The following is a 12,679-nucleotide window of genomic DNA, read 5'->3' on the forward strand; positions in this document are numbered from 1 at the left end:
AGAATGCTCAGTGTGGGCTCGCCAGTGGCAGTATCTGGCATGGCTGGCCTATCTGGCCTGTGAGAAGCGTTCATTTTCTTGCTAAACTTGGGTGGTTGTGTCAGCAGTGAATCCTTTGCGCACTTTGATTTACGGCTATCCCGGATACATTTATTTTTTGTTGTAACAAAGCTGCCTCTCACTTGCATGAGAATAATTATGCGCCAAAATTGCGAAATATCATTGTCAAAATCAATTTAGTGACGAGTTCCCCGGAGGTCCTCAACTACACAGCCACCCTCGTCGAGAGCACATGTGCCCTCCCTCTTTCTCAACCTCTAGTCTCTCTTTCTGAAAGTGAGATTTGAAAGTAATCACTGTCCATCAAAAGGCTGAGGGAGAGTCACATAACACATGATCAATTAACCAAATTACCATTTGAAGTGAAAAATAAGACATTGAGAGACTTATTGAACTGACCGTGTGTTATATTGATTTTCTATTGCCTTTAGCTGCAGGCTGTGTCCTTCAATGAAGTGGTGTGTTTACTAAAGGTCTGGCAGTGGACCAATGACATCACACTCTCTAGACAACAGTTTGGTGATATAGAACACTTTTAAAACCATCTGCGAAAAATCACTTAACCCTCAATTTATTATTGACTTTTCACTAAATAGCCAGGCGTTTTGCAAAGAGCATGAGCAGTGGTTTGTGGGACTAGTGAAGAGGTGTGCGTTAACCCTTACTCATGATTTACCTCCAGCAGCATCTGTTGAATGGTTCATTCCCCTCTCTTCCCGCTGTTCGCAGTAAAGCCTAACCTCCAACGGAGCTCATAACAGCCACTGAATGTTGTTAGAGCTAGACCATCATCAATAAAGATAAACATGACAGATCATTTTAACCAGGATTAACCAAGCATATGAATCACCATAACCACTTGGCTGATGCCAAGTGATTCAGTTCAGATAAAGCGGCGCTACAGTGTAACTACAACTTCTCCACTGCTGAACGTTTTATTTGTTAATTAAGACTTCAAAGTAACAATATCTATATACAACGTATTTACAAAACCAAGTCAAATTAGACATAGTGTTTCGTACAAAAGGTGCGAATATGTTGTCGTAATACAATAAACATAATACACAAAAACATACATCATTCATATTTGACAGATGCACATGGTGAGGGACTTCAGTAGTCCCTGTTTATAGATATACTGTAAATAGACATGATAACAGTTCAAAATTATTGCAAGTTACCAGTAAAGGTTTATATATTTAAGGCAACACTAAGCCAACGTGGGGGCCCAAAACATATTAATTAAATACAAGATATAAAATACTCACAATAACAAAGTAACATCAAAAGTAGAGTAATTTCTCTTTACCACAGGTTGTGCCATTACTTCAGTTACGATGAAGAGTTGTAGTACAGGGACTGGAACACGACAGACTGGAGGGTGGATAGAGGAGCAACCAAACAAAACATGGAAAAAAGAAAAGAGAGATGGAAACACATGTTGTTGCTCTTGCTGTCAATGACAACCAAGTATGTGGACTCCACTCTTTGAAGTGCTCTGCAGAACGATGGAGTGTCTCATTACGTGTGTTGTGTATTGCTTTCTACTGCAGCATCAAATACAGCACAAGGTGGTCCGCTCTTTTACTTTTCACTTATGACAGAGTGCATAGCTAGCCTACAGACTCTGTCCCCCTGATATTCTCCCTTGCTCTGAGTCTCAAGTGTTGTTTCAAGTTGTCATCATGGCCGCCCTGCCTTGATGCCATCAGTACGGGTACTGCTTCTTTCTCTTCCCAGCGAAGCAGGCCATCCAGGTACATAACATCATGGCTGCTGCTGCCCCTGCTCCTGTGCAGTAGAACGCCCAGCCAATCTCACAAGAACCTGGATACACACAGACAGGACAGACAGACGACACAAACAGTGAATTAAAATCAGAGCTAACATAGCATAATATGAGCTGTGACCAAATTGAATGACTTGTTGATTATCAACGTGTGACTTGAATATGATGATGTTGTGTGGATGTGACTGTGTGTAGATGTTTGACCCGTACCAAGCTCAAACTGGTTGGATCTGTTGCTGCATGTCTGTCGGACTTCCTCACTGTCCCAACCTAGAGGGTAGAGTGCACACCCCGACCCAATCAGCAACGCTGTACAGAGAGAGAGAGAGAGCGTGTGCTAAGCTATGTCATAACAAACCCATCATACAGTGAATAGTGCAGCTTGCATTATTCAAAACCACTTAAGTTAAAAAGATAACACGTTCCACTATGTCACATGATTTCCTGAGATGGTACTTTCATCAAGAGCCTACGAACACTTCCCAGCATATTTATGTGGGCAGTGAAGGCAAAACTTTTTCTCCAGCATTTTAGATTTGAGATCAAATGTGTTATATGAGGAACCAGTACAGAATGTCACCTTTTATTCGAGGGTATTTTCATACATATCTGTTTTACCATTTACAAATTAATGCATTTTATTTATCTAGTCCCCTCATTTGAAGGTGTCATAAGGATTTGGACTAATTCACTTATAGTATTAAATTTAGCATTTGGTCCCATATTCTAAGCACGCAATGACTACATCAAGCATTTGCAGTTTATTTTGGTTGTGTTTCAGATTATGTTTTGCCCAACAGCAATGAATGGTAAATAATGTAGTGTCTAAGGCACTGCATCGCAGTGTTACGGCGTCACTACAGCCTGGGGTTCGATCCAGGTGTCACAACCGGACGTGACTGCGAGTACCATAGGACGGCGCACAATTGGGCCAGCGTCCGAGTTTGGGGAGGGTTTGATAGGGGGAGCTTTGCTTGGATCATCGCGCTCTAGCGACTCGAGGGGGCTTTGCTTGGCTCATCACGCTCTAGAGACTCCTTGTGGTAGGCCTGTGAGCTGACTTCGGTTGTCAGTTGAATGGTGTTTCCTCTGATATATTGGTGCAGCTGGCTTCCGGGGTTAAGCGAGCTGGTGTTAAGAAGCAGTGCGGCTTGGCAGGTCATATTTCAGAGGACGCATGACTCAACTTTCGCCTCACTCGAGCTTGATTGGGGAGTTGCAGCGATGAGACATCGTAATTGGATATTACAAAATTGGGGAGAAAAAGGGCGTAAAAAAATTATGCAGTGTCATTTTGGAATTTACTAAAGACACAACGATATGTTTTGATTGGCCAATGCATCTTAACTAAAGTGAGTTTTTCCCCTTCCTCTTTTTCCGTCAATACCCATATTATTGAACAATATTTGACACCTCAGCTGAGAACTCCATTCCCTAAATGGTCAACCGATGGCGCCACGTCCGTTTGCGAGTTTTCTTTCAAAAAGGGGGGGGGGGGGGGGCGAAATATTAGCATTATGCCATAAGCGAGACCTTAGGAGACATTTAAGAAATGACACTCGAATCACAGGAAAGGATCAAATATCAGAAGGGCCTTCCGTTTGAATATCCGAGAAAGTTGTTTTTGATGTAATTAAAACAAATCTTTTCTCTGCTGTCTTTTCCATAAAAATAAAAAAAAGCTTAATTACATGGGGAAAGGCAAATGCTAACAGCTAATAATTATATTTTGTTGGAGGAGAAACAGAAAATATAGACACAATTAGGTTTATGGATCATACAGTCTCAGTTAACGTGAGAATGTAGAATGTCGTGATTGGAAATCTATTTAATATATGTTGAGGAATGTGACGTCATTCTCTTGTCTAGACTAATTGGCACCGTTAGCAACCAGTAGCTAGCGGCACAAGTTATTAGCTAACTAGCTAACTACATAACGTTATATTCTGACATCATTGACGCTAAATATATTTTGCTGTCCTGTACCTTTGCCCTCTACTCTGGATTACCGACCTCTGCCTGCCTTGACCCTGCCTGCCATCTGGTACCTTTGCAACCACTACTCTGGATTACCAACCTCTGCCTGACCTGACCCTGAGCCTGCCTGACATCCTGTACCTTTGCCTGCCTGTGTTCGAAATAATAAACTTTTGCTACTTTGACCTTTTCTGCACCTGGGTCTTACCTTCAAACGTGACAGTAACTAGCTGGTAGCTAGCTAGACTGGTTCTACCTAGCTAGCTGACTTGCGTCACCAGATCACGTTAACGTTAACGTTACATTAATTCATTTCCATACGAATAGCTAGCTACATTGTGAAAAAGTAATGAAACAATTTAGCTAGCTACCAAACAAACTTTCCCATACTGATGTACTCATACCTTTCTGAAAAGCCCATGGCTTTGTATAGACATGTTGATTCATTTTGTGTGGAGGATGTAGCATAACTGGAAGGACTGTCACTTTCTATTTTCACCCATTCAAACCTACCCATTCATTTTAGAAAATCCCCCATCCCCACATATTACAATTATCAATGACAATGATGGTATCGGGAGAGACAGTACCTGTTACCAGGTGAGTAACATGAATGTCTTGCTATCTATTGTGCCTGACAGATATTTGTTTAGTTCTTTGTAGGCAATTCTGCCTGCCTACTGGTGCCTGGAGTGGGCCATGCGAGGATAGAGGCTGGGGCCAGACAACCAAGTGGTGCTGTTTTGTCAGTTCCATCAGGAGCAACTTCCCCTCTCCTGATGGGCACTACGTGGGGTTCCTGGAGGTTGAGGAGTCGCAAGATATATAGTATATATATTAAATGTTTAATTAAACAAAAGTATAAAAACAGGTCTACTGCACGTCCTTATTCGATTTATAACTTTGGTGAGGGGTTTACTACAGTGGAACAGGTTTAGAGGAGGGTAAATTAATCAGGCCACAGAAGTAAAATGCATGCTTTATTCAGATACACAGTTGTCTCCAACTATAGACTTGTGCTGTGAACTTCAGGTAGTTACTATTCATGGAGGGCAGGGTAGCCCTAACCCTACTGAGAAGACTGGTGGTACCTGCAGGGAAGAAAATACAGACAGAGAAAAGTCAGGTAGTAATAAGTCTTACCAGGTACCATTGGTCTCTAAAAATCAATTCTCTCCTACATCCACATCTCTGTGACTGGGAAATCAATACATTGACACAATATGTAAGGTCAGGGTTAAGTTTAAAATAAGGGTTATGGTAAGGGTTAAGGTTGGGGCTAGGGTTAAGTTTAGGGTTAGGATAAGGTTTACGGTTACAGCTAGGGTTAAGAAGGTAGAAATGTTACTGATGGTCTGTGGGACCAGTTCACTATTATTCAAGTCACAAGCTCCGAGTCTCAAGTTGAGTCCCAAGTAGAATGGCTCGAGTCAAGTCCAAGTCATGCATTCTAAGAGCAAGTCAAGTCAAGACAAGTTTTTCAAGTCAAGTCTCAAGTCAAGTAAAAAAATATATATAATGGAAAAAAATGTAACACGAGGAATAAATACACAATGAGCAATGACAGCTTGACTATATACACGGGGTACCAGTATCAAGTCAATGTGCAGGGGTACAAGGAAATTGAGGTACATATGTACATATAGTAGTGCAATGACTTCTTCGACTACAAATCTTTGTCTATTTATTGAGGCTACCAGACAGCCCTTTACATTATTTTGGCTACAACACATTTTGATTACGTAATTGTCAGCAGAAGGCAAGGCATGTTGACATGCTCGGTGTAGATTTACACTGAGCGTACAAAACATTAAGAACACCTGCTCTTTCCATGACAGACTGACCAGGTGAAAGCTATGATCCCTTATTGATGTCACTTGTTAAATCCACTTCAAATCAGTGGAGATGAATGAGAGGAGACATGGATTGTGTCATTCAGGGTGAATGGGTAAGACAATATATTTAATGGGGTATTGTAGTAGGTGCCAGTCGCACCTGTTTATGTCAAAAACTGCTGGGTTTTTCACGCTTAACAGTTTCCCGTGTGTATATCATACAAAATATACAAGTAGACGGCCAATGGCCCAAAAGAAATAGGACAGGTTTAGCCTGATAAAGAGGCTATCTGAATGGACACAGGTAGAGGGCAAGACCGCACACCCTCCCCTTGAGAAACCAAGTTGAATCTGTCTAACAGGACCTCAAACAGGTACATTTAAGTTCTTGGCCCCTACGAAGACCATGCAATTACCCAATTGACAGTTACAACCAATGGGACCGGACCCTTTTTTTCCCATTTTCGCCTAAAATGACACCCAAATCTAACTGCCTGTAGCTCAGGACCTGAAGCAAGGATATACATATTATTGATACCATTTTAAAGGAAACACTTTGACGTCTGTGGAAATGTGAAATTAATGTAGGAGAATATAACACATTAGATCTGGTAAAAGATAAAACAAAGAAATAAACATGCGTTTTCTATTTTTTTATTACTCCCCCGGCTGCGTCCAGGGTCCTGCACCATCTAATATCTCCTCCCAGGTCCATTTCCCCATTAAGCGCTGTTCCTCCTTTTCACGCTGCTTGGTCCTGGTTTGGTGGGTTATTCTGTCACGTTCGTCGTAGTGAGGAGACCAAGGCGCAGCGTGATTTGAATACATTCTTCTTTATTTAACGAAGAATAGTGAACAAACTATACAAAACAAACGTGAAGCTAATATAACGAGTGCTGACATGCAACTACACATAGACAATAACACACAAAACCAAAATGGAAATGGCAACCTAAATAGGATCCCCAATCAGAGACAATGATAAACAGCTGTCTCTGATTGGGAACCAATTCAGGCCACCATAGACCTATAATAAACCTAGACTAACAAACACCCCATGGTATACAAAAAACCCTAGACAGGACATACAAGCATACCCACCCTCGTCACACCCTGACCTAACCAAAATAATACATAAAACATAGAAACCTAAGGTCAGGGCGTGACAACCATGCTCAAAGGGATATTCAATGTCTGTTTTTTTATATTTAGGTGCCCTTCTTTGCGAGACATCGGAAAACGTCCCTGGTCTTTGTGGTTGAATCTATGTTTGAAATTCACTGCTCGACTTTACATATAATTCTATGTGTGAGGTACAGAGATGAGGTAGTTATTCGAAAATTATGTTAAGCACTATTATTGCACACAGAGTGAGTCCATGCACCTTATTATGTGACTTGTTACGCAAATTGTTACTCCTGAACGTATTTAGGCTTGCCATAACAAAGGGGTTGAATACTAATAGACTCAAGACATTTCAGCTTTTCATTTTTAAATACTTTGTTTTAAAAAAATCCTAAAACATTATTCCACTATGGTGTGTGTAGGCGAGTGACAAAGAAATCTCAATTGAATCCATTTTAAATTCAGGCTGTAACACAACAAAATGTGGAAATAAGTCAAGGGATGTGGATACTTTCTGAAGTGAAGGCACTGAACTGAAGGCACTGCGCATGATCCTGCCAGCTGTAGCTTATTGCTTTACCACATGAAAGGTGTCAGGATTGTTTTTGTGAAATGCTATAGCTACTTCCTTTTCAAACTGTGTGACAAGTTGGACACCACTTGTATCTCACTTTATGTGCAGTAAACATCCCTCTAACTGACTGTGTATGTTTTTAACGGTGATGGTAGTAGCTAAACCAGACTGAAAGTGTTGATTTGGAGGTGTGATGTTGTGAGGATGTGGGTGAGATGATAGTGGAGGTCCAAGCAACTGGAGCATGTGGCAGGAGGACTTGGGGCTGTGTCCCAAATAGCACCCTATTCCTTATATAGTGCACCACTTTTGATCAGGGCCCATAGTACTCTGGTTTAAAAGTATTGCCATTTGGGATGCACTCAGACACTGCGGTCTGGGTTTATAACCTGGAGTCAAATACAGAAACACCACAGATAGTCTGCATGGTGGTATGCTGTTTGTCTTTGACTGTCTGTCTGTTACTTTCGGGAGGTTGTAAGAAGTTACAGATGAAAGCATGACTGCAGTGCCACCAGCAGTGGGCTATATCTAACTAAGAATATCGTTATGGGAATGGCTTCTATTCGGAATATTCTGAAACCCTGACCTGAAAAGAAGAAGAATTTATGTTTTACTCTTATTGAAAAGCAAATTCATTGGGAGCTTAGGGAGAGGTCTTTTATTTAAGAATCCTCTGAAGAACTTTTCGAATATAACTCAGCCAGCTGACACAAGTAGAAACCACTCACATGCATAGATAGATACATTGCAATGTCTTGTATTCAAATCATCCTCTTACTTTGCTGCCAGCCCAGGCCCACTATATCATCGTGTCTTTCTCTAAGCCCCTTTTGTCTGTATGCATCAAATCCTTTCTATAGACATTCCACACATGCCTAAGTGTCTCCCTCCATTTCTTATGAATACAACCCCAGAAAATCCTTTACTCTTTAATCGAATCCCAAATCATTCAAGGCATTTTCATCTGGGTTAAAAGGCTTTGTGAAATGTCCACAGACTACTGACTGCAGTATATGAGAGCAGGAGAGAGTAGTAGGAGAGAAATGCCTGTCTGGGAATAAACCACACCCTGAACATGACCTATAGGTCATTATGCCCTGAGGGATTACATAAAGGAACAAGGTGATAAAATAGAGAGGTAGGGTCCATCTGTGAACGTCATCAGATAATACAGATAACAAAACCAAAGTGGGAAAAACAAAGAGGGCAAAAAATAGAACAAAATAGAACAGATAACAATCACAGAATATTAAAAAGGGACACTTCACTATTTAAATTAATCAATCATTTTCTTAGGACCTTTTCTTATCTTTTGGACTACAAAACATAGAAAACGTAAGTTTTTACTTATGTAGACACTGGTATGGTGCTTGAGATGATAGGAAATTAAAAAGTGGTGGTGTCCCTTTAAATGGTTTCTGCATAGTGTGAAGGTTTAGGGAAAATTGAGTCACGCCTAATTAACATTATACTGACTTTTGAGTGATTTGGTAAACATTTATCTACAGTGCCCTACTAATCAGGATGGTGAAATGCATACTACAGTAAAGAACTCCAGCCAGAGTCCTGAGCTCTACCACTCTTTAGGAGAGCACGCATGCACACACACACACACTTCAACATTTTGTCTCTCAGACTTCTATAAGATTTCCAAGATGTCTATGTTAGCTCTTAGAAGAAACGTTGACCAGATTTTCACCACAGATTTTCCTTCCAATCCTCACAGTTTTCACGACCGGCAAGTTCATTCCTTTTAGTTGAGTCATTATCTGTGCACCCCTTAGAATAGTCTTGCCTAGTTAACTGACTTGCCTAGTTGAATAAAGGTCAAATAAAAAAATGTATTAGTCTTGGAAGGAGAACTGCCTGATGACCCACTAGAACAGCTGCCCTCTCTGCAGTGAGTGTATTCAAACGTCGAGCCGTTGTTGTGTCCCAGAGAGAGTTCCTACCGACAGCTCTCTGATCTCACCACAGAACAGGTGGCATGCTGTCGGCAGCCCTCTGTCGGAGTCGCTCGACAGCACAACCAAACCTTAAAACTGTTCACTGAACTTGACGTCTCGACAGAAACAGGTGGTGCACCGCACCGTCAGGAGGCTCTGCTGTCGAAGACTAGCTTGACAGGACCTTAAAACTGCTCACTCAACACAAGAGCCCCAAACAACACAGAGACAGCTGGAATGACAACGGCGTGCCGTTTAAAACACTACCGTAGAGCACCAACTCCACCTGATACTTGCAGAGTATTCAGCACAAGACCTTCAGGTCATCACTAGAGAATCCCGTCTCTCAATACTTTAAAGAAACCATGCTGGCCATTTCGGTGTGAATGCTAGAACTATGTACTTTCAATCAAATCTGTCACATTTATTTATAAAGCCCTTTTTACGTTAGAATATGTCACAAAGTGCTATACAGAAAGTCAGCCTAAAACCCCAGACAGCAAGTACACGTAAAATCAAATCAAATGTTGTGTCACATGCGCCGAATACAACAGGTGTAGTTAGACCTTACCGTGAAATGTTTACTGACAAGCCCTTAACCAACAATGCAGTTCAAGACATAGATTTAATTAAATATTTACTAAATAAACTAAAGTCAAAAAGTAACACAAGAAATGTACATAACGAGGCTATATACAGGGGGTTACGGTACTGAGTCAATGTGCGGGGGTACAGGTTAATCGAGGTCATTTGTAAAGTGACTATGCATAGATAATAAACAGCGAGTGGGGGGAGGGTGTCAATGTAAATAGTCCGGGTGGCCATTTTATTAGTTTAGTTGTTCAGCAGTCTCATGGCTTGGGGGTAGAAGCTGTTAAGGAGCCTTTTGGTCCTAGACTTGGCGTTGCAGTACCGCTTGCCATGCGGTAGCAGAGAGAACAGTCTATGACTTGGGTGACTGGAGTCTGACAATTGTTTGGGCCTTCCTCTGACACCGCCTAGTATATAGGTCCTGGATGTCAGGAAGCTTGGCCCCAGTGATGTACTGGGCCGTACGCACTACCCTCTGTAGCGCCTTATGGTCAGATGCCGAGCAGTTGCCATACCAGGCGGTAATGCAACCTGTCAGGATGCTCTCGATGGTGCAGCTGTAGAACTTTTTGAGGATCTGTGGATCCATACCAAATCTTTCCGGTCTCCTGAGGGAGAAAAGGTGTTGTCGTGCCCTCTTCACAACTGTCTTGGTGTGTTTGGACCATGATAGTTTGTTGGTGATATGGATAAGGAACTTGAAACTCTTGACCCCGCTCCACGGGTCATGGTCTGGGGGCAAACACGCCCGTCAATGTTAATGGGGGCCTGTTTGGCCCTCCTTTTCCTATAGTCCACAATCAGCTCATTTGTCTTGCTCACATGTAGAAGCAGATATAGAAGCGTATTTCACACCGCCCTCCTCTCATAAAACTCACCCAAACAGGCCTACTCCACTCACAAGACTAATTGTATGCATGGTATGCAGTGAGAAATGCAGAGTGGGGAAAGATCATTCTTTTTTACTCAAACGTTGTATAGCTATACACTGTACAACTTGAACTATTAATAACTTGACACAAGCTAACTTTTCCACCATTTAACAAGATAATATTTTAATCCAGCATGAACTCTGACTCAACTTTCTACATTTTTCTTTAGCCCTCTCAAAGATAAGGGAATGATACAGTGTTTGCATTAAGCTCAGCAATGTGAACGATAATAACAAACCAAGGATATGCCTTTGAGAGCATGTGGGGGAGAACAATGAGGAAATTAGCTAGAGGGATAAGGATTATAATAGTTGGGCTAACTTACTGTGATTATGGTAAGACTTTTCCATCCTCAGTGTCTGACACATTTCAGCTTTGCTACATCGCTGCAAAAGTACATTTCCCACAACCAATCTATCGTTGTCTGATTCATTTTTGAAGACTTCATCTTTGAAGACTTTCTAAAATACTAATTAAAAGGTCAATTGTCATTGTCTATTGGCATTGCCTGCAGCAACGAGTGTATTATAGTGTTTCCCACGACCTTCCTTTCACTCTAGAAGAGACCATGGGGAGACATGGAATGAGGTTGGGCCAAGGGCTTGGAAAGTAGGGAAGGAAAACACAACCCCCACAATTCTGTCGGGGGAAAAATAGTTTAGCTGAACATCAAAAGCAAAATGGATTCTAAACTCGGCAAAAATAGAAACGTCTCTTTTTCAGGGCCCTGTCTTTCAAAGATAATTCGTAAAAATCCAAATAACTTCACAGAAATTAATTGTAAAGGGTTTAAACACTGTTTCCCATGCTTGTTCAATGAACCATAAACAATTAATGAACACGCACCTGTGGAACTGTCGTTAAGACACTAACAGCTTACAGACGGTAGGCAATTAAGGTCACAGTTATGAAAACTTAGGACACTACAGAGGCCTTTCTACTGACTCTGAAAAACACCAAAAGAAAGATGCCCAGGGTCCCTGCTCATCTGCGTGAACATGCCTTAGGAATGCAGACGTGGCCAGGGCAATGAATTGCAATGTCCGTACTGTGAGACGCCTAAGACAGCGCTACAGGGAGACAGGACGGACAACTGATTGTCCTCGCAGTGGCAGACCACGTGTAACAACACCTGCACAGGATCGCTACATCCGAACATCACACCTGCGGGACAGGTAGAGGATGGCAACAACAACTGCCCGAGTTACACCAGGAACGCACAATCCCTCCATCAGTGCTCAGACTCTCAGCCTATGGTGGACAGAGGCTGGACTGTTGTAAGGCAGGTCCTCACCAGACATCACTGGCAATAATGTCGCCTATGGGCACAAACCCAGACAGGACTGGTTGGACCAGACAGGACTGCCCAGACAGGACTGGCAAACCCAGACAGGACTGGCTGGACCAGACAGGACTGCCCAGACAGGACTGGCAAACCCAGACAGGACTGCCCAGACAGGACTGGCTGGACCAGACAAGTGCTCTTCACTGACGAGTCGTGGTTTTTGTCTCAACAGGGGTGATGGTCGGATTCGCGTTTATAGTCGAAGGAATGAGCGTTACACCGAGGCCTGTACTCTGGAGCGGGATCGATTTGGTGGTGGAGGGTCCGTCATGATCTGGGGCGGTGTGTCACAGCATCATCGGACTGAGCTTGTTGTCATTGGAGGCAATCTGAACACTGTGCATTACAGGGAAGACATCCTCCTCTCTCATGTGGTACCCTTCCTGCAGGCTCATCCTGACATGACCTTTCAGCATGACAATGCCACCATCCATACTGCTCGTTCTGTGCGTGATTTCCTGTAAGACAGGAATGTCAGTGTTGTGCCATGGCCAGCGAAGAG

General features: G+C 42.3%; 1 protein-coding gene across 3 annotated transcripts in view; it reads right to left on the minus strand.

Annotated features, from left to right (window-relative positions):
- Positions 1-981: 981 nt before the first annotated feature.
- The window catches only part of LOC139536853 (LHFPL tetraspan subfamily member 6 protein), a 65,986-nt gene continuing 54,288 nt past the window's right edge, over positions 982-12,679 (minus strand). For all 3 annotated transcript variants that reach the window (XM_071337538.1, XM_071337537.1, XM_071337536.1), the window contains exons 3-4: positions 2,060-2,158; positions 982-1,887 (exon numbers count right to left, since the gene is read on the minus strand). In XM_071337538.1, the coding sequence (XP_071193639.1) occupies positions 1,769-1,887; positions 2,060-2,158 (218 nt within the window). In that variant the 3' untranslated portion in view covers positions 982-1,768. The remainder of the gene's footprint in view (positions 1,888-2,059; positions 2,159-12,679) is intronic.

The sequence above is a fragment of the Salvelinus alpinus genome, chromosome 13, assembly GCF_045679555.1.
Source record: "Salvelinus alpinus chromosome 13, SLU_Salpinus.1, whole genome shotgun sequence".
NCBI lineage: Eukaryota > Metazoa > Chordata > Actinopteri > Salmoniformes > Salmonidae > Salvelinus > Salvelinus alpinus.